Here is a 24,771-nt window from a genome sequence, read left to right as displayed (position 1 = left end):
TCTGTAGCTGCTTAAGAGTCCAAGGTGAGTGATTAGATGATCAACGGAGCCTCGGAGCGATGTTGATGTATGAATCTCAGACGATCGTCCTGTTTCCGATTCATCTTCCTCGCCAATCAGATCGCTAGCATTTCCACAACAGTCCCATCTCAAGTTCACTGCCCAAAGTCAAGAGTCAAGATTATCCTCGCAAGAGAGCTGCAGAGTTTTATAGATCAGATAGGCAACAAAGCAGAGTTTTTTCAAACAATAGTAGGTATAGTTCATGGGTATCAAATACATAACGAGATTTATCCACCCTCGCTCTGCTCGTGAGCGTATTACGAGAACAAACTCCCTGTCGATCTTCCCTAAATTGTTTCCAAATCCCACGTCCATAACCCAACATGAAGTCTAACGGCCAGTTCGTTTCTATATGCCTCAGTCCTCCTTGCCCAAAATCACTACCCCAAGCGCCAGGAACTCCGTCGTGAGTTTGGTCATCAAACGTGTTTATAATGTAGCCAACGCCGTGGTTAAGCCGAAAAACGCCACGTCAAGAAAAAGATATGTATATGAGCAGGAGCCGTGGTTCTCCCTCGATCACCGCACGCCGTACTCCGGCTTTCTCGCCATGTTGACCACAGGCGGCGGGCCATCAGTGTCGGGATACGGTAGCACGATGCCCGCCGGCGGGCGCGACAGGGTGCCCTGCATACCAGGCTTGATACCAGGCTTAACATCGTGCTGGATCGGTGTCTTTGGGGGCCGTGGCGGAGGCGTGTTAGGCATTGTCTCGCTGCTAACGCGCGGCTCCTCACCGCTGCGGCGGGGCGACTCCTTGAAGGAGCCGGCGGACGAGCTGTGGGGTCGAGATGTAAACTGCTCGTTGCTGCGGCGGTAGCCTGAGGTTAATTCGCCTGAATGGCGGGGGTCGAAGGTGGGGAACTCGTCAGCGGACGTGATCATGATCTTCTCGGATTCCAACGGCCGGCGTTGGTTGTGCTGGTAGTTGGATGGGGAAAGGAGTTGTGACTGCGGACGCTGGTGGTCGTAGCTTTGAGGGGGGACGTCTTCGTTCGCTGGGAGCTCGATGGCCATCGGCTCTGTATAGGTAAACGAGGATGGCGGCGCCGGGAGAGGGCGGTCCCATTGGCCTCCTTGTTGCTGTGCATATTGGTTTTCGCCGTTCTGGGCGCGCTCCCAACGTATCTTTGCACGGTAGATACGACCAAGTTTAGCTGCAGCGTCCAGATTCTTACTCTGCACGTCAGGATCCGATAGATACCTGCGTGTGTTTGTGCTGATGTCTGCTAGCCGGCCCCACTCGTTCATACCGAACTCTCCGACGCCGACGTTCACGTTTAAGCGATAGTAGTTCTCCGGGTTGACCTGGCGCTTGGCCAAGGAGTCTTTCATTGACAAGTGTGTCTCTTCGCAGCCTTCAATCTTGGAGATGAGCCGGCGTCGTGCTTCCGCGAAGTTCCCCATGTTAGATCCAACGAAATCCTCCCACCACTCTTGCTTCCGCCCATCTGAGCCGGGCGGCCTTTTGCCAGTGCCAATGCTGACGAAGACGCCTACTTCGCGGCCAGGCCACTCGTTGCAGACGGCTTCGTCAAGAATCTGCGGCGCTGGATTGTACTTCCCAGCACCTTCGTCGATGAAAACAGACTGGCCAATCTGAATGGGTTTGAATGCCAGGCCAGTTGCAGAGGTTGCGCGACCGGCTTGCCATATAGTGCAGTTGAACTCTGGGGCCGGTTCTTTGCGAGAGTCGTACGAACGAAGGAGCACTGAGTTGCCCTTCTTGGGGGTGCCTTTGTATACTGCTGTAACCGCACTATATCACGTATTAGCATTCATTGAACAGTAGCTTTGGTACGGTACTTACGTCTTGGTCCGGTTTTCCCTCGAATCGTACATAAGAGCGTTGGGGTTTCCGTATTTCATCGCGGCAATCCGTTGATTGAGTGGCGTCGACCCGATCTGACTGTACCGACTGGCATTGCTCTGACTTCTTTTAGGAATGTGATAAGCGCTTCCGGGCGTCATAGGCGTCATAGGCGTCCTGAGGTCCACGTTTGACGATTCGTCGTTGTCGTTCCCTTCGTCGTCATAGATGGTGTGTTCCCTCACGCACTCCATGATAGCCTCTTCCAGTTTGGACGCCTTGAACAGGGTGGATCGGTAGGGTATGCCAGCAAATGTCTTATCAGTCTCGAAGACTTTCTTCGTCATCCGTACGTAGACGTCCTTGCAAGTGTCGATATCCATCCGCAGTCGGCCCAACATTATGGCGATCAGGCCGCCTGTGCCCGTCCCTCCGATGAGATCGAAATGGTCGCATGGCTTCGGGATTTCGTGTCGTTTCGGTGCGCGGCCCTCGATCTCGACAAATGTCCGGTGCATGAGCTCTTGAAGCAGAATGAGCATGGAGTAGCCTCGAACACCTCCGCCATCTAAATCGTCAAAGTCAGTTTGGGTCTTACCCGCAACGCGGAAATCACTTACCTAGTGATAGAATGCGCAGAGGCGGGCCCTTCGTGGTGTCTTTCCGCCGTATCCCACTCGATGCCATGGCCATGTCTGTAGTATGTGGTTGTTGGTGGTGGGAGGTAGCTCTGAGAGATGACGTGGTGGTATAAAAGGCGAGGGAAGATGCTTTAGTGTATTCCAAGCAAGGTTCGAATAGTCGTCAGCCTGTAGCCGCAGCTGAAGACCGGATTGTTTGTCGCAAAGGGCTGATATATTCACGAGCAAGGCTGCGTAGCAAGCGCGGCTTGTGTCAGCAAGGACGCGGGTGGCTCGTCGAGGCGTTCACTCAGGCTGACTGCAAAGCGAGGCGGAGGTTGGTCGGAGCGTGTGGAGTTGGTTGTAGTCGTCAGGAAGGCGATAGTGATAGATGGAAGAGGCTGGATACATAGGCTTTGCAGGGCTATTCACGTGGTCTTGATTGCTGGACGGCGGCGAATGTGCCGAGCGCTTTCCTACTTACTCTCCATCACCCATCGAGGGGCGAACTCGCGCCCACATCCGGCCAACGTCACGGCCCAGCATCAGCTTTGCCCGCCTTGCACAGCCACTGTCCTCGTTCTATCCACCACTCACAGTGCGTCACTACCCATCACTGGCCAAGCTTGATTATGGAGAAACCGTTGATTCGAGCACAGCAGCACCCCTCGGGCCCTCTGGACGATCGTCAAACCTGCAGCGGCTCTCTCCTGTCCCGTGTCGGTGCCGCCAGGAACAAGTCTTCCACCTTCAACGGACCCAATGACATGCATCCGTGCCAGCGTGGATGGCCACGCGGTCCCATTCTTCGGACTGCTAACGTGAACCGCAAGCCAGTCGTGGTTAAGGTGGGCCAGCACAGGGTCCAAAGATGCCGGAGTCTCCGAGATCGATGGAGCAGAATGCTATGTTGGTATTCACCATGAAGCCTTGCTCTTCACAGCCGAGCCGCGATCATGACCCTACTCGGACTATGGCCGAGTTGTCTGCATGTCCTAGAGAGCTCATGACATCGTGGGCTATGGAGCAGGATGCTAGCGCATAATCTACGATAGGTTTTGAACGCTTTTGTCCAATTATTATTCCGGTTTCAGCCCTAGGCTCCGCAAGAAAAGTGGATTGATGTGATTTCCGAGCATCTCAACAGTGCAAAGAGTGATATGCAGGAACGAGCACAATGTGGCGTCTCTCTAATGTTGCCGAACACGGAGTAGAGATCACAGATTTCAAGCTCAGATTTAAGGGAAGATTGATATCCCAATTTCTGTAGCACGACGAAGGCATCTGAACATTTTCAAGCTAGCAGCCGAGCCTCAGTCGGGATTCGGCGACTGGGATGAATAGCATCAAAAACAGTGATGTTGTGATAGAAGAGTCTCCATATCGTCAAACGCGCAGCAAAGTCGACAATGGTCATGTGGCTGGCTACTACGGCATTTTGCGGCCGTTCCGGACGATCTTCCGGAGCGGCATAAGCTAACGCGCTGGAGAAATAGCATCCATCCGCCCTTATCACGCCTATCGAGTTCCTAAAGTTGGGGTAACATGTTATCAAACCTCGAAGTGCGCGCGAAGTGTTACACAACCACCTAGAGCAAGAACCACCGTTATAATTCTTCCTGCACTCCACTGACATCTAGCATACTGAGCCACTCTGACCTGAATCGACGAATTGTACAAAAGCAACATGAAGATCAGCCAGGTAAGTCAGCTTCACTTCGATAGATTCATCTTATTGAATATCCCCTTAAATAGCTATACACATACCCTATCAAGTCACTACGGCCTACAGCACTTAGTGAAACTGCTGTCACGAGGCATGGCTTTCCATACGACCGGAAATACATGCTGCTCAGGGTCCGTCCGGATCGCTACGAACCTATGCAGGTCTCCAAAGTCACAGCAATGACCCTGTTCTTCACCCGCATCATCTTCCCCGACGAGGATGAATCTGGAGCTGGCAGTATTGTCGTAACATTTAGGCCTCCAGGTGGCCAGGAGAAGCAGCTATCGGTTCCTCTACAGCCCGACGTCACTGGCTTAGATACTGTTGAGGTTACTATGTATCGTAGCGGCCTTGACGGTTACAAGATGCAAGAGAGCTTCAACAAGTGGTTCTCTGACTGCTTTGGCTACGACGTCGTCTTGGTTCATGTGGGTAATAACACGAGACCCTCTCTCTTTGGAGAACAGGAGATCGACAAGCCAACAGGATCATGGTTTTCAAGCATCACGAGCCTTGTCCCAAGCTTAGCCATGTCGAAGCCAGATTACGATCAGCTCACGTTCACGGACTGTGCTTCGTATCTTGTTGTATCCCAGAAGTCATTAGACGACGTATCCTCACGACTTCCAGATGGCGAAGAGATGGATATCACCAAATTCAGACCAAACGTTGTTGTGGACGGAGCCGAGTCAGCGTGGGAAGAAGACTTATGGGGAGCAGTGCGGTTAGGCGATGCTGAGATATCCCTCAGGCACAACTGTGGTCGCTGCCCAAGCATCAACATCGACTACTCTACTGGCAAACCCGGGACTGGAGAAGCGGGGACTATTTTGAAAAAGTTACAGAAGGACAGGAGAATTGATACAGGCTCCAAGTATAGTCCTGTCTTTGGGAGGTACGGATTCTTGGAGCCGAAGGATGACGCGAAGCGAGTGAGAATAGGTGACGAAGTATTCGTTACAAAGCGAAACTCGGAACCGACAACATGGAGTGCGCTCCCGATAGAAAAGAAATGCCAAAACCCACGCTAACAATACTGCAGATTGGAAAATGTAACGATACCGGGCTATTGAGAAGGGCGTCCTCCCACGACCTCACCACTTCGACGTTAATGTTTGAACGACATTTCCCTTCAACTTCATGATTTATCAACAACGTTGCCTGTAAAAATTGATGGACTACCTACATACATCTGATTCAATCTAATCATCTTCCCGTGATCCATTATCATAGTCTTCTCCCTCTTCAAAGCTCTCATCATTCCGCCTGCGGCTTTCAGGCGACGTGAACTCCGGCCACTCATCGATCATGAGCTTGAGATACGCCAACTCTTTCAGCAACTCCTGAAGTTGTGTAACGCGCTTCCCCGCTTGCCTAGCAAGCTTAAGACACTCTTCTGATGCTGGCCGAAGCTTCTTAACAACCCTCTCGACATTTTCCTTCTCCTTCTGCGTAAGTTTCGGCTTCGACTGGAGCGTAGGCATCGCATTCATCGAGCTCTCCAAGCCGCGAATCAGCGACTGTAGCGACTTCTGAAAATCTTTGCTCTTCGCCAGCAGCTCCTCCTCTGAGCCATTCTCCTCGCTTTGATCTTCCTGGTCTTTCCCCTTCCTTTGATCGGCTTTCGGCTTAAACTGTACTCTCGCGTGCCAGAGCCTGTCTAAGATCTCGTCGTCGGCGTACATCTTGATGGCGCCCATCTCCTGATCAAATCCGGCTTTGAACTCTGTAATCACTGGTTCTGCGGCTTCGTAGCCTTCTGCAAGCTGGATGAGGGCTTTATCGAAATGGACGCTTCGCCCAGACCGTCTGGGTTCAGACCGAGGAGCGGAGCTGAAGTATCGAGAATCATCGTAGACAACAGCAGCGTTATGCGGTGATCTTACTTGGATTGCGCGCCCATACTCGTCATGCTCGGGCGGATATCTGCCGTAAGCCGGCGGGAGCGAGCGAGTCTTTGGGGGAGGATATCTCGACGACATGATCCTCGAAAATGAAAATTCAGTTGGTGTAGGCGGCCAAACTGAGATGTCTCCATTCGGTCTCCACCCGATTTATATGAGATCGATACGGCACTCTTGACAACGCCGACGTGACCTTGCACAATCAAACGTCTGGTCCAATGACTATTGTCTAATGGCATCACGGCCAGCGTATCTGGCAATTGTTTGCTCGGTTCAAACAACTCTCGCGCGCGATCATGAAGTTTGGAGCGCTGGATCAGCAAACTGGGTCATAGCTCTCCTCAACAAAGACCATCAGATAGATATACCCGTTGAGCAATATAATCTCCTCAGTTGCACGGACGTGTAGGACCCGCGGACCGGGCCGTCCGGTGAAGCCGAGTCCGAAAGAGCATAAATCATGATCACCATGTATTTTGAAGGTGGTGATTGATTCAAAAAGCAGGATCCAAGGGAACTATAATTGAAAAGTTTCACCCCTCGGGATATCTGTTCGGAACGCCCTCCTGCAGGGCGACCCTTCGAATGCCGATCTCCCGAACCCCTCCACCCCACCTCGACGACGTCAGGGACCCCGCGGTGGGGGATTTGTAAGTAACGTTTAGAGCTGATTTCAAATAGAGGTTTAACTTAACTAGAAGTCTACAAAAGCAGTAACCTACTACATTCAATTCCATTATATCTGCCAACTCAGTCCGATCAATATTCAAACACTATTGACGCTCGTAAACTCACTACGAGTTTGAGAACTACTGCCCTATGGCGTCCTCAGAATTCCCACCCGAGTCTATCCGCGAGATAGTGGCGGAAGTAGCGAGTTTGTTGAAGGAGAGGAAGGAGACGATTACTGTTGCAGAGACAGTACGAATAGCACCCTTCGTGTGACGCACTAGCTTTGAAGAGTCGTGCTGATGCATTGCATGTCTATGATAGGCGGCTGGTGGATTGATTTCTGCGGCTTTGCTGTCGAGGCCGGGCGCGAGTGGGTTTTATAAGGTATGTCGTGATCAAAATCTAATCAATTGAATGGAGTGCTGATGTGGTGCGATGATAGGGAGGGGTGACTGTAAGTTTGCTCCCTTCATTCAATTACTCCCATTACTCCCATTACTCCCATTACTCCCATTACCCTCCTCCCCCCCTCTTCTTCACTTTCCCCTTTCTCTCCCAACACACCACTCCACCCCCCTAACCCCCTCTTAGCTCTACACGCTCGAATCCCGCATCGCCTTCGCCGGCTGGACGCCCGAGCACCTAAAAACCTACGCCGGCCCGACCCCCGCCGTCGTCGCCGGGCTAGCCGAGCACGTCAACAAGACCCTCCGCTCGACCTACACAGTCTCCGAGAGCGGGACCGCGGGGCCGACGGGGGGCACGACGCGGAATAGGACGCCGTACGTGTAACTTCTTCCTGTGTAGATCGGTTTTGGAGGATAGATTAGCTGGGGGAAGTGAAGGAAGGGGTTTTTTTTCAGGGGCAGTGCTGACGATTGGTGTTAGGGGTTATGTTGCTCTAGCCGTCACGTCGGCCGCAGGCACGGTGACGCGTGAGGTCGAGACGGGGTTGGGCGAGGATCGGGAGGCGAATATGGTGAGGTTTGCGGTGGAGGGGTTGAAGCTTGTGAGGGATGTTATTACGGGGGAGGCGAAGTTGTAGGAGATAGCGGGGGAATGGGTTCTGGGTGGTGCTGATCGGGTAGCTAGGCAATGGTAGCTACAGTATAGGACAAGTTTTGATCCTGTCTTTGCTTATGAAGGAGATCATCTTAGTGTTCGGTCGAATCCGGTGTGGTTTAGTTGGTCATAATATGCTTTGTCTTTGTTAATGGCAAAGTAAGACCCAAGTTCGATCCTTGGCGCCGGACAGTGGCATATCCATTTTCTTTTTGCTGTTTAAGCGTAGATGAAGTGTTATTGAGTCCACGTTAGCGTTTTCTTCATCCTCGTGTTTAGTTCAGTCACTGAAATTAGTTTCAAATAATAAGAAATGGAATGATATAGAGACAGGGACGGATACATAATGACCTTTCCGACCATTAACAGCAAAGTACCAGCCCATCTATCAGATAGCCAATGCCAGGCTGATCCGGATATCGAAAGACGCCCACCAAGAAAGAAAGGGAAAAAAAATGAAATGACCAGGCCGTAAGAACGCCAGAAAACACCTAAGAACACCTCGTGACCATTCGCTGAAATGCGTTTATAAAATCCAATGGGTATCGTCGACGTATACAGGAGGCGCTGGTGAATCAGTCGTACAATCCCGGACTTTTCGTGTAACATGTTGATTAGTGCAACGTAGCAAGGTTGTAGGGAAACTGGGCAGAGAGTTCTCTGAAGGCGCAGTCCTCATGAGTCAGAGAACTGCACTCTGCCGTCTCATCCAGTCGCTAGACAGCCCCGACTCCGTAGCATCCAGCTTCGTTGGGTCACGAATGGTCCTGCGTACTGATATGATCCCGAGGAAACGTCGTGCTCGGCGTGACATGCTGCGATGCCTCTGGAGAATTGTCTGCCGAGCTATTGGGCGTCGTAGAGGGCGACTTGGATATTATATAGAGTTCGGGAAACGAGTTGAACAGCAGGTTCTTCCAGTATGCGCTCGAGGGTAGCCCGACATTTGCTAAACAGCTCTTCACCGTGGGCCGGTCTGAGAAGCGTTTGCGGTCCTGCTCAGGGAACAGGTCTTCGCCACGCACTTCGACGCGGCTGTTGCCTCGTGGTATCTTCTTGCGGGCAACGCGTATGCTCTGCAAATTGGGGTCTGTGTACGGGCGGCCCCCTGTTAGCGATGGAAGACACAGCTAGGCATATTTACAAGGCTGTCGCACACTCACCTGCGTCGAGATTCTTGCAGAGGTCCTGCTGTGACGATACTTCAAGGCTCTTGCTGCCCGAGCGGTAGCGGTACACGAGGATAGGACTCTTGTCGTCTTCGTTGAGCCCGAACTTCTGGCTGCTGAGGGACGACTTGGACGAGTTGGTGCCGGCGGAGGATTTGCTTGCCCAACTCATGGTCGCGGTGTGGAGGGCGTATGCTGCTAAGTGGGAGTAGGGCAGGGCGCGCTGGACCGTGTGGAAGTTCGGTGAGCGGTTGGCCGGTGGCGATGGAATTTCAGTCGTGGTAGGTATTATGTAGAGAGAAAGGGGGCTGGGTTAGCAGTTCCCGGTGACTGTGGAGGGTGTTCTTGGTGGCAGGTGAAGCGGAGATGGGAGAGACGCGGGATGATGAAGTAAAGCGTGAGCCCCAGGCCACGCTATGCAGATGATGCAGTGTGGCTCGTTTGCCAACCTGACTGCAAGAAAAGCTGGGGTTGCTGTGGCGCCACAACTCTCGGCTGCTTCCGGCCTTGGTAATGTACAATAGACGTCCACGGTTCGGCTTCACTTCTGCAAACTCGGATGTTCTGGAGCTGACAGAAACACACTGCTCCTCTACGCTGTCCGTTCCCGGCGTCCCAGTTTTCTCAGATCCCGCAGCGCTTTCAGGCCCTCCATTTTGCGCGAGCGGTTCCAGAGGACAAAAAGAAAGAGCTGGAAGTTGCGTGGGGCTGTGCTGCAAGGAGGTGCACGAGACTGCGTCCTGTTGGTTGAGTTTTGCAGTCGTTTCCAATCAAAAGCCGGCTGTTTCTGCCACTGTTTGTCACGGCTCACGCAGGCTGGATACGCGGATACGCCAGTGTGCTAGAAGGTGGCAGTCCGCAGTTACGCAGTGTCCGTTGCTGGTTGCTTGTACTCAAGATCCTCACACCCTGTCAAGATCTTGACTCCGATTTACACTGCGTGGAAATAGCGCCAACAAGAGTACTCAAGGACCCCTAAGTGACAGAGAGGGCAATTCTTGTCGCGCCGGAGTCACGTAATGGAATCAGCCACCCCGTGGCCCTGTCTCGCGCTGCGTCTTGCAGCCGTTTGCTCAGCCAACCAGCCGACCCAACCGCCCTCCGTCACAAGGCGACGTGGAGAGAGGCGTGATCTGGCCCCTCGCAGCTGTTTGCTCAGCCTTTGTCAGTTGTGCAGCCGCTATTGCTGGGAGTCGTGCAGTCCACAGGAAGCACGCAGGCTCCAAGGCTCTCAACCGAGGTACGCCGGGCGGTACATGGCGACCTCCCGACAGCCTGATCAGTACAGCAGGGTCGTGATATCTCAGGGTCCTTTGAAGTCTGGTGCATCGTGATAGACTCAAGGGGCCGTCGATGCTTGATCCAAGATTCCCCAGATTTAGGGCGGGATGACTTCATCAGCGCGCCCCGAGCCGTGGGTACACAGATCCGGTCGGAGGGTGAAGGACAGCCCCTGATTTAGACGACGGCCGCCTGAACCATGGCTGCAGCGACACGTCCGTCGGGCAAACTGACACCTCTTAGCCCTCTGAGATGCAGCAGATGCTCCAAGAGGGTGTCCTGGTCTCCTGCGGCGCGCAGATGCGTCTCACAGCCCTGCAGATCCCCAACTAGCACTTCCAGCTGCGAGAACACTTGACCCCATGAGTCGAAGCGACCCAGCCACACCGCGCACCCACCCTCAGCGGGCCTGCACATGAGCCTCATTCACGCACCCTGACTGCCTTAAGTGCGGGCCTCATCTCCCTGGGAGGCGTCCGCTCGTTTTGCATTACCTACGCAGGGGACACAGACCCACGGCAGATCTTCTTCATATACCTACAAGAGTGCCATAACCGCCAGGATGCTTCAACCACCGACGACAGACTCGCCGCGCCCACTGAGTGTCATGACCACCGCATCGCAGGCCGACCACTCGGGCGTCGCCTGGACCCAAGACGTGAACCAATACAATGCGTGGGACGATTTGATCTTAACGCTAGGTACGTTAGAAGCCACAAGAGGTGCCAGCGCATACATATGAAGCCCGATGGGGATCCTGGAGCTGTTTGCGCTTCGTGTTTACACCTGTCTGCCACTGCTTGAGTTGCTTCAACGTATTTTCAGCACTCTGCACAAGCTCACTTTGGGCTATGTGGAAACTCGTTGAAGCACTCCAAGCAGTGGCAAACAGGTGTACACACGGGAGATTCCTCGATGCGTGTGCCATTTTTTTCACACCCAGTGTGAGCAGTTGCGCCAGCGCCCTCTCTATGCGCTTTGCTTGTGTTTGGTGCTTCAACCATCATATCGAACTAATACTAACATATTCTTTCAGATGGTGGTGGCATTCGGGGCTACTCCAGTCTCCTCATCCTCAAGTTCCTCGTCCACGAGATCGTCGTATGCGAACAGCGTCTCCAGAAGGAAGAAGGTCCTGTTGTTGAAGAAGAACCGCAAACTTTTGACGAAAACACCCTCCTCCTATGCCACTACTTCGACTATATGTACGGCACTAGCACCGGCGGCCTTATATCAGTTATGCTAGGGAGGCTTCGTATGACTATACCAGAGTGCCTGGACATATACCGCGAGGTCGGCAACGACCTGTTTGGACACCGACGCAACATACTGCCTCTCGCGACTAAATACCACCACAAGCCTTTGGAGAAAGCAGTCAGACGAATCGTCCGGCAGAACTGCAAACACCACAGCAAATGTGACGGAGAGGATTGGCATCCGTGGAGCGACAATGAGCAGTCCGAGAGTTTCTCGTCGCTGCCAGAAGACGAGACGTGTCAGGCAGAAGAGGAAGAAGATGAAGATGAACACATAGTCCCACAAACAGACTCAAAACGGATATGCCAAACGTACGTCCTTTTCCAGAACATGTAGTCGCGTACCCCCCTAGATGTCACTTCATTTTTGCAAAAGCTTTTGGTACAGTACTAGGCCATAAGTCTAGGCACACAAGTCCATCACTGCTTGGTGAGGAGTAGCCCAACTAGTCAGTAGCCAGTGAGTCAAGGTTAGTATGACTTGCACGGCTTGAAACTTGACATCGCGACTAGACTCCTGGAATTCCATGGAGGTACCCCAAGCAGTGGCAAACGGGTGTGCATAGACTTATGGCCTAGTAGTCATTCACGCCCTCATGTCCCTTCCATGCACAAACACTAACAAACCTACAGAATCTGCCTCACCGCCACGCACAGCGGCCAAATCGACGAAGCCTACCTTTTGCGCACCTATGACCACCAATACTCCGACTCAACCCCCGAATGGGTCACCCCTTACAACGAGGGCGCCGATCACCTCAAGATCTGGCAAGTCACGCGCGCCACCTCCGCGGCCCCCTTCTTCTTCAAAATGCTCGAAGCCGAGCTCCACGGCCGCAAAATCGGCTTCAAAGACGGTGGCATCCGCGAAAACAACCCCTCCTACGCCGCCTACTCGGAGCACGCCTCGCTGCGCGGCGAGGACCAGATGCCGGGGCTGCTCCTCAGCGTGGGCACCGGCCGCCCAGACCATACGCAGGACGGCTTCGCGAGCGCGTGGCCGGGCCCCTTCGGGATGCGCAAGTTCACGAAGAAGTGGGCGGAGAAGTTCGCGGTCTTCAAGAACGTGCTGATCAAGTACACGGAGGGCGAGGAGCGGCACAAGATGATGCGCACGATTGCGCGCGGCGAGCACCACTGGTACAAGCGGCTGAACGTGACGACGGGGCTGGAGAACATGAAGCTGGATAACTGGGAGAAGGGCCCGCGGTACGACCCCAGGACGAAAAAGATGGAAATAGTGCCGGGTGGGAAGACGCTGAGTTGGATGGAGAAGGTCACGGATGACTATTTGACGCGCGAGAAGGTGGATAAGGAGTACGCGGCGCCGAAGCTGATGCTCGCGCAGACGGCGGAGAAGCTGGTCCGGCATCGGCGGGCGCGCGAGCGCACGAGGTTGGAAGAACCGGAAAGATGGGAAAGTTTTATGGGGAGGAGGCTGCCCGTGCAAGGGCACGCTGAGGGTGCCGCCGTGGAGAGGTGAGGGTCGACTCCCCGTTCGAGGTCATAAGTTTGGGCACACGGACATCGCACTGCTCGCGCTCTACTCTTGCTCGCTCGATACGACTATGAAGAGTGCCCCAGCGAGCATGTCTTCGCTCAGTCAAACGGTAGCCCGGTTTCCACGGCGTCGTGTTCGACATCCTACTTAGGACAAAGAGGGCACTATCAGGATACCCCAAGCAGACGCAGGGAGTGCCCAAACTTATGCCTTAGTTATGTACCTTTTGGAGCTGGATTTCGGCATACCTGCACCATCGACGCGGTTTTGGAAGGGAGTCGCCGCACACTACTATCTATCATCGCATCTGGAGTTTTCGGTCAAACATCTTTTTCTGATTTCGGGGCATGCATAGCGAAGCGGAGCATAGCGACAATGTGGGATTTGCGAGGCGTGAGGGTAGGGCAGGCGCGCGCGCATGCATTGGAGTTCTATGGTAGTGCCGCAGCCGTTTGGTTTGTGGCTTGGCTTTTCGGATGTACATCATATTGAGGGTTCGCATTTATGGATTTGGTTGAGGAGGTAATATATACCCATGTCGGGGGGGTTTTTCTGTTTAGTAGTAGTTGAATGAAGGAAATAAAATCTATTAGTGCCTTGCCAAAAGCCTGGGCACAGTTTGCTTACCACCGTTGGAGGTACTTCAGCCATCCTCGAAGTTTTTAGAAGATGTAATGTCCATGAGAGCTTAAATCAGAGAAGCTTTCACACGCTGACAGTCGGCCTACTTGCCGCTGGTTGTGGTGCTTCAGCACCTCATGACAGATCGGGGTAAAATGAAAAAGACCGCGTGCCCAAACTTGTGTCCTAGTACCGCACCTATTGTCATCATCGAGTTCACTTCTTCCACGGTCAAAACTCTTATATATTTGTTAAGGTCTGCCGTTGGACTACCCCAATCAAAGAATTCGAAATGACAATCCCTCAACTTTTTATCGCAACAATACAGTAGCGTCCTCAGCGAGCACATCCCCTACTTCGAGCCCACCTAGCTATCAAAACATCTTGCAAAACACCGCAGCAGATGCCGTACCACTTCGTCATTCGACCCACCACCCCTCGGAAACCATGATCGGAAGAGACATAGGCAGCATGGAGAGAGAAGCCGTGAGACATTAGAGGCGAGAAATCCTTCCTCCCTGCACAAATCTAATACGCAAAGACCCAGTTTATGCAAGTCGGATATCTCGAGACGCAATACCATTAATGAAACGGAAACAAGAGACTGACAGAAGGTAAGAGAGAGAAAGAGGCACAGAGGCGCAACACAGGCGGGTCCTGCGCGAGCTTCACTACGCAGGAGTGGAGTCGGGTGGTTGTACATGGAGCTGGATTTTTGAGTGCGTACAGTGAGAGGGGCAGCTGATGAGGACTTTAGTTCACCGACATCATCTTGATATCGAAGACGAGCTCGGAGTTGGCAGGTATCCCGGGGAGAGCCTTGTTGCCGTAGGCCAGCTTGGCTGGGATGGTGATGCGACGCTCACCTCCCACAGTCATGCCAGCGACGCCGATGTCCCAGCCCTTGATGACCTCGCCTACGCCGAGCTTGAAGGTGAACGGCTTGCCCTTCTTGTTTGCTGTTATGAATTAGTCGGTTAATCGAGAAAGGTAAAAGCTAGGAAGCTTACAGTCAAAGACTTTGCCATCCTTGGCAAGCTTTCCGATGTAGCGCATGCCAATCCTGTCACCCTTCTTCGCGGCAGGACCCTTTCCAAGCTTCTTATCGTCGATGGTAACACCTTGAACGATCTTTGGCCCGAGGCCAGTCTTTAGGCTCTCGTCCTTCTTGACACCATTCTTGCCGTTCGCCGCCAAGGGAGACCCAGTCGGCCCCTGTTCAAGGTTCTTGGCGAATTGAACTTTCTTATCGCTCTTCGCGCTGTTCGGGGTGTCCTTCTGGTCCTTCTGGTCTTTCTTAGACTCATCCTTCTTCGCAGGGGTCTCTACTGCGGTGGCGGTGGCCTGGCCATCGTTCTTCTTAAGCTTCTTGAGCTGCTTCTTGCTCAGGTGCTGTTCGCCATTGGTAGCTGGCTCCGACTTCATTGACTTGCTGATCATGTCGTCCAGAGTGACAGCTTGCTCTTCATCAGAGTCGTCAGCTGGGCGCTTGTTCTTGCCCTTTGACTTCGCAGCCTTGACCAGCTTGGGGGCCTCCTCTTCCTCCGAGTCAACTTCGGTGATCCGAGGGTCCTTGATACTATCGAGCACATCGTCCTCCTCATCTTCATCGTCCAGCTCATCCTCATCAGGCGAAAGATCGTATTCCATTTCTTCGTCAGAGGAATCCTCCTCGTGGTCGTGGTTGTGGACATCTGGCTCAATAACGTAGTTTCCAGTCAGGAAGATGGTGTGCGTGCCGGAGACCTTGAAATAAACCTTCTCATTTTCGTTGACAGTAATGTCTAAAGGCTGTTGATAATGCTAGGGGAAAAGTCAGTAGGAGACTCGTATTAATGGGACGCAAGTCGGTACCTTCTCAGGGTCTAGGGTGCAGAGCACAAACTCCTCTATTTCATCGTCCTCTGATTCCTCGTCGCTATCATCTCCAAGACTGACGACGTCAGAGGCCTTGCCTTTGCCCTTCTCAGATTTGATGCCGTTCGCAAGGCCATTCGGAACATCGTCAAGGTCCATGTCTTCCTTGCCCTTGAGCGCTTTCTTCAGCTTCTCGACGATCGCCTTCTTCGACCTGGAGGGGTCGCTCGGTCCACCGTTCTTTTCGTCATCGCTATCCGATTCCTCGGAGTCCTCGTCCTCGTCCTCATCATCTTCTTCTGTTATGCCCAGGCGAGCTCTGATTGCGTCAATGTCGTCGTCGTAGTCGTCGTCGTCAGAGTCGTCGTCGCCGAGGGGGTCAATGCGCTCCCTAATAAGCTTCAATGTCGCACGAGGGGCAGCGCCGTCAGGATGGAAGTCGAGTAGAGGAATAGCGCTGGGATCAAGCGCTGCCATAGTAATGCGGAACTTGGCGGGATCAGCATGGCGAAAAAATATGCGACAAGGTGGAAAATAAGTCTCGATGCGACGGCAGGAAAAATCTTCTCCAGGGTGGGACAGAGCTTCGGTGGCCGACGGCGAACAAAAAGATACTTACGGTCGCAGGGAAGTCTGGCGCAGCTTCAACCAGAACGTCGTCCCCGGGCGGGACCTCGAGGCCATAGACTTGCATGGGAATCATGGAGGACATTCTTGCTCGATTGAATGGATTTTAGTCGATAGATGCGACAGTAGTTGAAGAGGGAGGGCGCTGTACAAGACGTGCGCTGTACAAAGGAGTGAGTGCACTGAGTAGAACGGGCGTCTCAGTGGTTTGAGAGTAGAGAGCGGGAAGAAGACGACTTGGAGGAGCTTGAGGAAGAAAAAGCTTCGAAATCTTGGCGCCCAGCCGCTAGATCATTCACCGCCGGCAGAATGCTCCACTTTGCGGGCCATACAGGGGCATGAAAAAGATGGCACTAGAATACATGAGTCGTCTTTTGTGTAAACCTCCATGCCACTGCTTGTGGTGTCCCAACATCATTTGAAAGACTTGAATCAGATCTAAACTGTTTGTCCTGAACTACGTGTAAGATAGTTCAGCCGACCCTGGCGGTATTATTCTACTGAGAACGCAAGCCAGAGTTAGAGCAGAAAAGCTTGTGTGGGCTGGTTCAGTGTGCCACTTCTTCCCTGCCTTGAGTACGTGCTTAAACGCCACCTTGACGCGCATCGTGTCGCATTCATGTCGACGTGATTCAAAGCCCGCACCACGACAATGAGCCTGTCCGAGGTGGCGGACTTGCTACCAGGGCACTCGCGTAATACCTTTGCGCAAAATGGGCTCCAGGCTAGAGAGCAATTCGAATGCGGTGCGAAAGCGCATCGAGAACCGTATGAGATGAGACGATTCATCTGGAGGTCTTCCAGCTGACAACTTTTGCAGACACTTTCGATGATGAGGATGGCGACGAGTATGAGAGCTCCAAGTTTGGAGGCTTCTCAGACTACTTTCGGCGCAAGAAGATTAAGCTGCAGAATCGCGATGCCGAGTTGCGCTCGCAGTCGGCAGACAAGCCCCCCATCTTTCGAGGAATCGTCGCGCACGTTAACGGTTATACGCAACCATCTCTGAACGATCTTCACAAACTCATTGTGTCACATGGAGGAGGATTCATGCAATATCTGGACGGCAAGACCACAGTCACGCACATCATCGCTAGCAGCCTCACGCCGAAGAAAGCAATGGAGTTCAAGAGATATCGAATAGTCAAGCCTGCCTGGGTTGTTGAAAGTGTGAAGGCTGGAAAGCTTCTGCCTTGGGATAGTTTCCGGGTTCTAGATGAAGGCGCCGGCCAGAGGATATTGAGGTTTGACAACGGGAAAGTTGTCAGCCAGGCAAATACACTGTCCAGGGGCTACCGGGACCAGACGGATACAAGTTGGTATACAAGTCAGCTCAAAGGGGCAGATAGTACACCAAGTGGTTCAGTGTGCACGCCATTCCTGAAAAATCGACCACCGACGCCGGACGAAGATGACATTGTCGATCTCCCTCCCTCACACCAACCCGAATTCAGTGTAGATGACGATGAGCCCGTAGCACCTGTTATTCAGGAGGACAGTGCTATCAGGGATGCCGATCTTGTAACTCCGCCAAAGACTAGCTCACCCTTTCGACACCTCGATTCAGCTCTCTCGAATTCGAGCCCAGACCCACCAGTGGCCAACTTTCAGGATCCAGATGTTCCTCCTGCACGAAATAATAAGAGATCCAGTGACGACGACGTTGCCTCTCTATCTAAGAAGACGAAGTTGACGGCAGAAGAACATAATGCGATTTTGCTCGCTGATCCGAAAATCCGAAAGTCTACTGTTGTGGATCCCAATTTTCTAGATCAGTACTACCGCGAATCACGTTTACATCATCTTTCGACATGGAAGGCAGACTTGAAGTCTCAACTTCAGGTATTAGCAGCAGAGAAGTCTTCATCCCAAAAAACTAAACAGAAGCGGGCCCCAGGTGCAAGGCGATATATCCTCCATGTTGACTTCGACAGCTTCTTCGCTGCCGTGTCCCTCAAGAAGCATCCTGAATACAAGGAAAAGCCTGCTGTAGTTGCTCACGGAAACGGCAGTGGATCCGAGATTGCCAGTTGCAACTATCATGCCAGGAAATTTGGGGTGAAGAACGGGATGTGGATGAAGCGAGCACAAGAACTATGCCCGGAGTTGAAAATTTTGCCCTATGACTTTCCGGCCTATGAAGAAGCTAGCAGAAGCTTTTACGACTGTATTCTCGCTACTGATGGTATAGTACAAAGTGTGAGCGTTGATGAAGCACTTGTCGATATATCGACACTTTGTGCGGCGGAAGGTGGATCTGATGGTAGGAAAGTCAGCGAAGGGAGCATCTATCGAGAGCAGGCTAAGGCGGACGGAGTAGCTCAAGCGTTGCGAGATGAGATCAGGAAAAGAACGGGATGCAATGTTTCAGTGGGCATTGGAGGCAACATCCTCCTAGCCAAACTTGCTCTCCGGAAAGCGAAACCGGCCGGTCAGCACCAAATCAAGCCTGAAGATGTCCTCGACTTCATTGGTGATCTGCAGGTGCAAGATCTTCCGGGCGTTGCGTGGAGTACTGGAGGAAAACTAGAAGAAATAGGGATAAAGTTGGTGAAGGATATCAGGGACGTAACAAAGGAAAGACTGGTCCAAACGCTGGGTCCAAAGACAGGCGACAAGCTCTGGGAGTACTCCAGAGGTATCGATCGGGCTGAAGTTGGCGAACAAGTGGTCCGAAAATCCGTTTCTGCCGAAGTGAACTGGGGCGTTCGATTCGAAAATCAAGACCAAGCGGATGAATTCGTTGGAAGCTTATGTGCGGAGCTAAGCAAGCGGTTACTCAAGGAACGAGTCAAAGGTCGCCAATTTACGATGAAGATCATGAGACGCTCTCCAGACGCACCTCTAGATCCACCCAAGCATCTTGGACATGGAAAATGCGATACTCACAACAAAAGCTTGTTGCTTGGGGTTGCTACGAATGCCACAGAGGTTCTAGCCAAGGAAGCGTTATCGATTATGAAAGGCTTCGGCTTTTCTCCCGGCGAGCTACGGGGAATTGGAGTTCAAATGACCAAACTAGAACCGATAAAAGCGGCTATAGGTGGACAAACGGATGGTAGCCAGAGACGTCTCCAATTCAGGGTCAGCGAACCAAAAGTTCATGTCGCCAAAGCAGATGATCCTATCCAAGACGATATCCAGACGCCAAAGAAACCAAGAGCCCAACCAGATCAACTTGCCTTCGGCGCTGAAAGTTTGAACAAGGACAGCCCAAGCAGAAGGCCTCTGAACACGCTAGGCACGCAGTTTATACTTCCCTCTCAGGTTGATCCACAAGTTCTCGCTGAACTTCCCGGAACTATCCGAGCTAAACTAGCAAGACATGCTCGTCCTACCTCACCATCTCCTCTCCATCGAGCCAGGCCTAGAAAAGCTCCATTTACTTTGACAGCTTTACCTGCCGAGTCTCAACTCGATCCTGAGATCTTAGCTGCACTCCCTGACGATGTTAAAGCAGAAGTACTTGCGCAATATCAGGAAACCCCCGGATCGCCCTCTAGACGCACTGGCGACCAACCCGTTCTCCCCCAATCATCCCGCGAAAACAGAATCCTGCCCCCAGTCTTCAAGAAATCCGCACCTACTCTCCCCCGCAAACGCGGCAGACCTCCGAAGTCTGCGACATCTACCACGGCCTCTGGCGGATCTACTTTAACGCAGTCCAACTTCATTACCACCAAAACCTCTCGCTCCCGCTCGGGAAGCACAGAACCCGGCAACATCAAGCCATCCGAAGACGAAGACCTAGACCCAGACTTCCTCGCTGCCCTTCCCGAAGACCTCCGCCGCGAGGTGCTGGAAGAGCACCGCCGTAAGCGCCTCGAAGTCCGCTCGAACCTTGCCATCGCCGCAAACAATGCCCGCAAGGCTAACGCTCCAGCTCCTGCGCCGTATCAGCCACGCCTTCTTCAGATTACGCGGCCGAAATGCCCGACGTTTACGACGCAGACGCTGTGGCAGATGGACGAGCTGAGGGAGGCTATCACGGCGTGGTGTGAGGAGTTTCGAGAGGATGGGCCGTACAAGGAGGACCTGGAGGCGCTGGGAGTGTATCTAGTTAAGGTGGTTGAGGAGGAGGGGGATCTGGCGAAGGCGGTGGCGGTGGTGAAGTGGCTGGTTTGGGTGGTTGAGGAGGGAGCTGACTCAGGTGAGAAAATGGATAGGGCGAAGTGGGAGAAGGCGGTTGAGAGGGTTAAAGACGAGGTTCAGGGAGCTATTAAGAGGAGGGGGTTGGGAAGGGTGGAGTTCTGAGTGTTTGACATGCATTCGAGGCATTTGTTTATGGGATAGCACTGTGCTTGTTGTATGAATTATATGCTTCACGATTGACATAGAGCATTTAAGCTCCCTTAAACAAAGCGGTAGTTCACGTATCTGTAATTCTATACTTAAACTTCATATACTTTCGATATACACTCACTCTAGGCGTGTATGCACTTGCCTAGCACCGCTTGAGGTCTTCTAATACGTTATCAAAAATAATAAAACGGTAGGTTTGAAAAGGCTCCGGGCCACGTCAGGCGGTGTGGACTGCCACTTTATGTTCAACGGAGCCTGGTACTCGATATGGCTATTTTAAACACTCGGATCATGAAGGTGATAGCCCGAGTCCATAGATCTTACTTCACTCGGACTCTTCATGCTTCGATACTCAATCCGCGCAAGTCTAAGGTCACAAAGTACTAAGGGTCCGAGCGTATATTCCTACACTTGGACCGCGAAGAATACGCTCGGACCCCTTATGCTTTGGACAGTCCAACTTGGGCAAATCTTGGCTAACTGTGGAAGAAAAGTGGTGAGTCCCGAGAGGACTTTCGAAATTTACTCTCGGGCCACCCAAGGATACACTCGGGCCGCCTAAGGATACGCTCGGTCGCTTTATGCTTTCACCCCTTCTGTGTTGCTTCGCAGCTCCAAGGGTTCCTCATGGTCCAAGTGCAAAAAAGGATATACTCGGGCCTCTATGTAGTCCTTTAACGGTTTTCTGCACAGCCAAAACTTGCCCGACTTGGTCAATCCCCATCAAGGAGTATTGAGAAGGTGCCTTCATTCATCTTGCAACGACAACAGCTAACTTCCTCATCATCTTTCACTCTAGTTCACGGGGAACGTGTGAGACCGTGGAAGGCCCAGGCTGAACCACTCAAGCTCCTGTTATCACGGGACCATGCTAGGTGGGAAGAGATCTTAGATATGCTTTCAAGCGGATACGTTTAGGAACCTGCATCGCGAAATGGTCTACTTCCACACGCAGAGTTCCCGGGCCGATTGTACGGATGCGACATGAAGCCAGGACCTTGCACGAACCTTCATATCATCTGAAATAGCACGTCTTCAAGCCGGATTGCGTTTGCGTGAGCCCTGAAGAGGTTTCCCATCACCGTTAGATCTCGCAGGGATGCACTCGGGGATTTTTTTTCAGGCGTGAAGATCGCAATCACGACTTCCCGCCTCGCAATGGCGATATCGAAGCGCTAAAAACTTTACATCAACGTCCATTGTCTGTGGGGTAGACTGAACCTAACACTGGGGTTTTGAAGACTGAGGAGCAAAAGGTGACGGTTGAATCGGTAGGATGCTCAACATCGTGTCAGATCCGCGAAGCGTCCAGATATTTACGTGAAATCGAACTTCACCAGCAGTGATGAAAGAAAGCGTCTTTGAGTGTGTCACTATATTAACAAAAACTGTCAAAGAGGCAGGTGATTAGACATTCATTCGCACACAGGCACCAAGAAAGCGGCCATGGAATGTTTGATTGTTTTTTTGTATTTTTCCTGTGGCCCATACATTCGTGCAATTCCCCTCCTATGCAGCAAGAGAATCAAAGATTAGGCATTAGACACTTTCAATATGTTTTTTGCAAACCCCCCCAACCTATACCGCCCATGCATCACTACCGTATTCCTTTCCATCCCCAACACCATCCACCATCCAAACAACCACCCGCAATATCGCACACTATGATCATTTCAGATCCAATGTATGAATGCTGGCGAGGGCATCTAGAACCACTGATTCAACCAGCTAGAGCACCAGTTGAACCACTGATCACTCTGCGCCGGCGCCGGCTTCGGGGAGCTCGTAACCGTGCAGCGTCCATCATCCTTGACATTGTTGTTCGCCTTGTAGCAGTCCGCATACTGCTGGCGGCACTTGCCGTTAGCGGAAGTAAAGCTCTCGGGCGCGCGGCGGTTGTTCTTGCAAGAGTTAGCGTAGCTCAGGCACCAGTTGTACTGCGTCGCGCAGGCGTCCTGGCACGCGTTGACCTGCTTGCCCTTGCCGTAGCTGGGGCAGCGGCTGAAAGTCTTGTCGTTGAACAGCTTCCATGGGTAGCTCTGGCGCTGCGACGCGTTGTCATTGCAGCCGACGCAAGGGAGCTGGTAGCTGCCGACGGCATTCTTGCCGGCCCAGGCGGTGGGCGTGGCGCAGAGGCAGGAGGCAGTCGGGGCAGCGGTGGCGCCGGTGGTGGTGGTCTTGGTGCTGGGTGGCGAAGGAGGAACGTAGGTGTTAGTCGGGATGGGGCACGACGTAGTCTGGGTAGACAGGGTCGAAGAGCTATACACCGATGAGGTGGAGGAGACGGTGGAGGTGGAGGAGACGGTGGAGGTGGAGGAGACGGTGGAGGTGGAGGAGACGGTGGAGGTGGAGGAAATGGTGGTGGAGGCAGCAGCACTGGAAGACGAGACTGCTGGGGCTTCGCAAGGCTCGGCAGACTCCAAGTCGGTAGCCACGTATAGGTTCAGCCGCAGAGAACCACCACAGGTCTGGGTGGAGTCACCGTTGCAGGGCTTGTCGCAGTCAGAGGTGGGGGCAGGGACGGTTCCGTTTGCGAGCACGACACCGCAGTAGCACTCGCCACCGAACTCGGTGCCGGCAAAGGGGAAGCCGACGGCGCCACAGGCGTTGAGGCAGAGCTGGGTGGTCATATTGGTGCCATCGAGGTTGGCGCCCTCGTTGATCTGGGAGTAGGCTAGAGCACGGCCGGTGGAAGCCTCAGTGTAGCAGCCAAGGGACATGTAGTCGGTAGACACGGCAATGTTATCAGCCTCAGGGAAGGTAGGGTCCTGGTAGATGGATAGTCTGTCCTGGCCACCACAGATCTCACCAGGGTTGCCGTTGCAAGGGAAGTTGCAGTCAGTTTCCGGAGCAGCAGTGCCGATGACGCTGGAACCGCAGAAGCACTGGCCGTAGTACTCCAGACCAGCATAACGGTAACCATTGCCCTACGAACAAAGTCAGTACAGATTAGGCTATGGTTGATGATGAAACATACCTTGCAAGCGGCCGTGCAGATCTCAATGGTAGCGTTGTTGAACTCAATAGGAGCCATGAATGGAAGAGTACGGTTGCTGACAGAGTCGACGTAGCATCCGGAAGACAAAAAGCTGGTGAAAGGGTAAGAGCATGGTGGGAGAGGAGTCTGGGTACGACGCTGAAGAGTCGTGTGGGCCGTGGCCGAAGAAAGTAGAGCCGCGAGGGCAAACGCGCTGGAAAGCGTCTTGATAGACATTCTTAACGAGTGTGGAGTCGAAACGACTTGTGTATGTGTAAAGAGACAAGGCAGAGACAGAAAGAATGATTGACGATAATCTACCTTTTGCGGCTGGGGACAAGACATAAATAGTCCTTCCCGCAAGCCATGTTTCCTTCGGGACTACTTTGAAAGAAGCAGCTCAGGCGCAACCGACAAACGCAGGCTTGAGCTCGCGTTCTGGGCGTTCTGGGCTCGCTGAGGAGAAACAACAAGAAACAAGCCCCAGAGCGTAGCGCCGATGCGAGCTGGAGGCTCCCTCGATGGTGGAGGTATAGCCAAATGGAGCAGAAAGCGTGCGGCTGTAGATGAAGTGGCCTATCAGAATGGCCAGCTACGTGACGCGGGCTCTAGTTCTGGGAGGAGGATGCGAGGGATGGGGCGGCGCGATGACCCTTTCACGCCGAAAGAGGGCACCACGTGACGAGGGCGACCAGAAGATGAAGGCTGTTTGTAGAGAGGCGCAAGGGAACTGACTGGAATGGTGCGGCGTTACCCCTGAGGCGCACGGGGAGTCGCGTGGTAGCGTATTGGTGGCTGAAGTCAGGACATGGACTCTATATCCGATCGCCTGGCCCGAGCTGGGAGATGGTGTCTGGCGTAGAGCCAACGCGCGCGCGAGTGAGGATCTGGCGCTGCTCTTTTTGCAGGCTCAAGAATAATCCGAGAGGCGGGCGGCGTTGTGGAGCCAGTGGAGATCTCTGGCGATGGGATCGTTGCCATCCAAAACCTCCACAGCTCGGCACACATGTTGAGGGGAGTGGTGTACCGAGTATTGACTGGCATGCAGGCGACAGACAGGGCCTCCTAGCAACACGGACCCGTAAACCGCGACGCTCAGCTAAACCCCAATCCAGCATCCGGGAGAGGGAGCTTTGTGGCTTCATTCTCCTATGGAGTGGATCGGGTGACGGTCGAAAACTTCAAACCTTTCTTCCAGCCAGCCTCGACATTCGACTGTCCATTTTACAGGAATGTGGCTCTGCTTGTTGCGGTAAGGAGAAGCTGTGTATTAGCAGTAGAGTACCATTGTTTGCAAAGATACGGGCGAGCTCAACGAAATTC

The 24,771-nt window shown here is 53.0% G+C and overlaps 9 protein-coding genes and 1 non-coding gene across 10 annotated transcripts; 5 read left to right on the top strand and 5 right to left on the bottom strand.

Annotated features, from left to right (window-relative positions):
- Window positions 1-235: 235 nt before the first annotated feature.
- Window positions 236-2,848, bottom strand: BDZ99DRAFT_446980 (FabD/lysophospholipase-like protein). Its single transcript, XM_033717987.1, has 3 exons — window positions 2,494-2,848; window positions 1,874-2,441; window positions 236-1,822 (listed from the first exon to the last, which is right to left on the bottom strand). Exons 1-3 carry the CDS (start codon window positions 2,564-2,566, stop codon window positions 583-585), a joined length of 1,881 nt encoding a protein of 626 aa, XP_033574908.1. The 5' UTR covers window positions 2,567-2,848; the 3' UTR covers window positions 236-582.
- Window positions 2,849-3,998: 1,150 nt separating this feature from the next.
- Window positions 3,999-5,333, top strand: BDZ99DRAFT_420616 (MOSC domain-containing protein). Its single transcript, XM_033716927.1, has 2 exons — window positions 3,999-4,195; window positions 4,249-5,333. Exons 1-2 carry the CDS (start codon window positions 4,181-4,183, stop codon window positions 5,248-5,250), a joined length of 1,017 nt encoding a protein of 338 aa, XP_033574907.1. The 5' UTR covers window positions 3,999-4,180; the 3' UTR covers window positions 5,251-5,333.
- Window positions 5,334-5,374: 41 nt separating this feature from the next.
- Window positions 5,375-6,524, bottom strand: BDZ99DRAFT_464841 (uncharacterized protein). Its single transcript, XM_033720420.1, has one exon. It carries the CDS (start codon window positions 6,199-6,201, stop codon window positions 5,422-5,424), a length of 780 nt encoding a protein of 259 aa, XP_033574906.1. The 5' UTR covers window positions 6,202-6,524; the 3' UTR covers window positions 5,375-5,421.
- A 265-nt stretch (window positions 6,525-6,789) lies between these two features.
- On the top strand, window positions 6,790-7,911 carry BDZ99DRAFT_464839 (competence/damage-inducible protein-like protein cinA). Its single transcript, XM_033720419.1, has 5 exons — window positions 6,790-7,044; window positions 7,117-7,179; window positions 7,238-7,249; window positions 7,387-7,577; window positions 7,684-7,911. Exons 1-5 carry the CDS (start codon window positions 6,943-6,945, stop codon window positions 7,838-7,840), a joined length of 525 nt encoding a protein of 174 aa, XP_033574905.1. The 5' UTR covers window positions 6,790-6,942; the 3' UTR covers window positions 7,841-7,911.
- A 54-nt stretch (window positions 7,912-7,965) lies between these two features.
- Window positions 7,966-8,048, top strand: BDZ99DRAFT_t59. Its single transcript has one exon. It is a non-coding gene; the product is annotated as a tRNA-OTHER (tRNA).
- Window positions 8,049-8,612: 564 nt separating this feature from the next.
- On the bottom strand, window positions 8,613-9,198 carry BDZ99DRAFT_391314 (uncharacterized protein; the record flags this gene model as incomplete). Its single annotated transcript, XM_033715723.1, has 2 exons — window positions 8,613-8,947; window positions 9,021-9,198. The coding sequence occupies 2 exons, from the start codon at window positions 9,196-9,198 to the stop codon at window positions 8,613-8,615; spliced, it is 513 nt and encodes a 170-aa protein (XP_033574904.1).
- A 1,563-nt stretch (window positions 9,199-10,761) lies between these two features.
- On the top strand, window positions 10,762-13,004 carry BDZ99DRAFT_420608 (FabD/lysophospholipase-like protein; the record flags this gene model as incomplete). Its single annotated transcript, XM_033716926.1, has 3 exons — window positions 10,762-11,008; window positions 11,344-11,875; window positions 12,197-13,004. Coding segments are annotated over exons 1-3 (1,479 nt in total), but the record flags the coding sequence as incomplete, so codon positions are not given.
- Window positions 13,005-14,438: 1,434 nt separating this feature from the next.
- BDZ99DRAFT_391959 (uncharacterized protein) lies at window positions 14,439-16,254 on the bottom strand (the record flags this gene model as incomplete). Its single annotated transcript, XM_033715758.1, has 5 exons — window positions 14,439-14,644; window positions 14,696-14,972; window positions 15,015-15,488; window positions 15,540-16,031; window positions 16,162-16,254. 5 exons carry the CDS (start codon window positions 16,252-16,254, stop codon window positions 14,439-14,441), a joined length of 1,542 nt encoding a protein of 513 aa, XP_033574902.1.
- Window positions 16,255-16,800: 546 nt separating this feature from the next.
- On the top strand, window positions 16,801-20,545 carry BDZ99DRAFT_420602 (DNA repair protein). Its single transcript, XM_033716925.1, has 2 exons — window positions 16,801-16,937; window positions 16,990-20,545. The coding sequence occupies exons 1-2, from the start codon at window positions 16,883-16,885 to the stop codon at window positions 20,421-20,423; spliced, it is 3,489 nt and encodes a 1,162-aa protein (XP_033574901.1). The 5' UTR covers window positions 16,801-16,882; the 3' UTR covers window positions 20,424-20,545.
- A 1,421-nt stretch (window positions 20,546-21,966) lies between these two features.
- On the bottom strand, window positions 21,967-23,743 carry BDZ99DRAFT_446959 (WSC-domain-containing protein). The gene is made up of 2 exons (XM_033717986.1): window positions 23,449-23,743; window positions 21,967-23,398 (listed from the first exon to the last, which is right to left on the bottom strand). The coding sequence occupies exons 1-2, from the start codon at window positions 23,683-23,685 to the stop codon at window positions 22,178-22,180; spliced, it is 1,458 nt and encodes a 485-aa protein (XP_033574900.1). The 5' UTR covers window positions 23,686-23,743; the 3' UTR covers window positions 21,967-22,177.
- Between the last annotated feature and the right edge of the window lie 1,028 nt (window positions 23,744-24,771).

This window comes from Mytilinidion resinicola, assembly GCF_010093595.1.
Source record: "Mytilinidion resinicola strain CBS 304.34 unplaced genomic scaffold BDZ99scaffold_13, whole genome shotgun sequence".
Lineage (NCBI taxonomy): Eukaryota > Fungi > Ascomycota > Dothideomycetes > Mytilinidiales > Mytilinidiaceae > Mytilinidion > Mytilinidion resinicola.
This window is presented reverse-complemented; position numbering and strand designations above follow the sequence as displayed.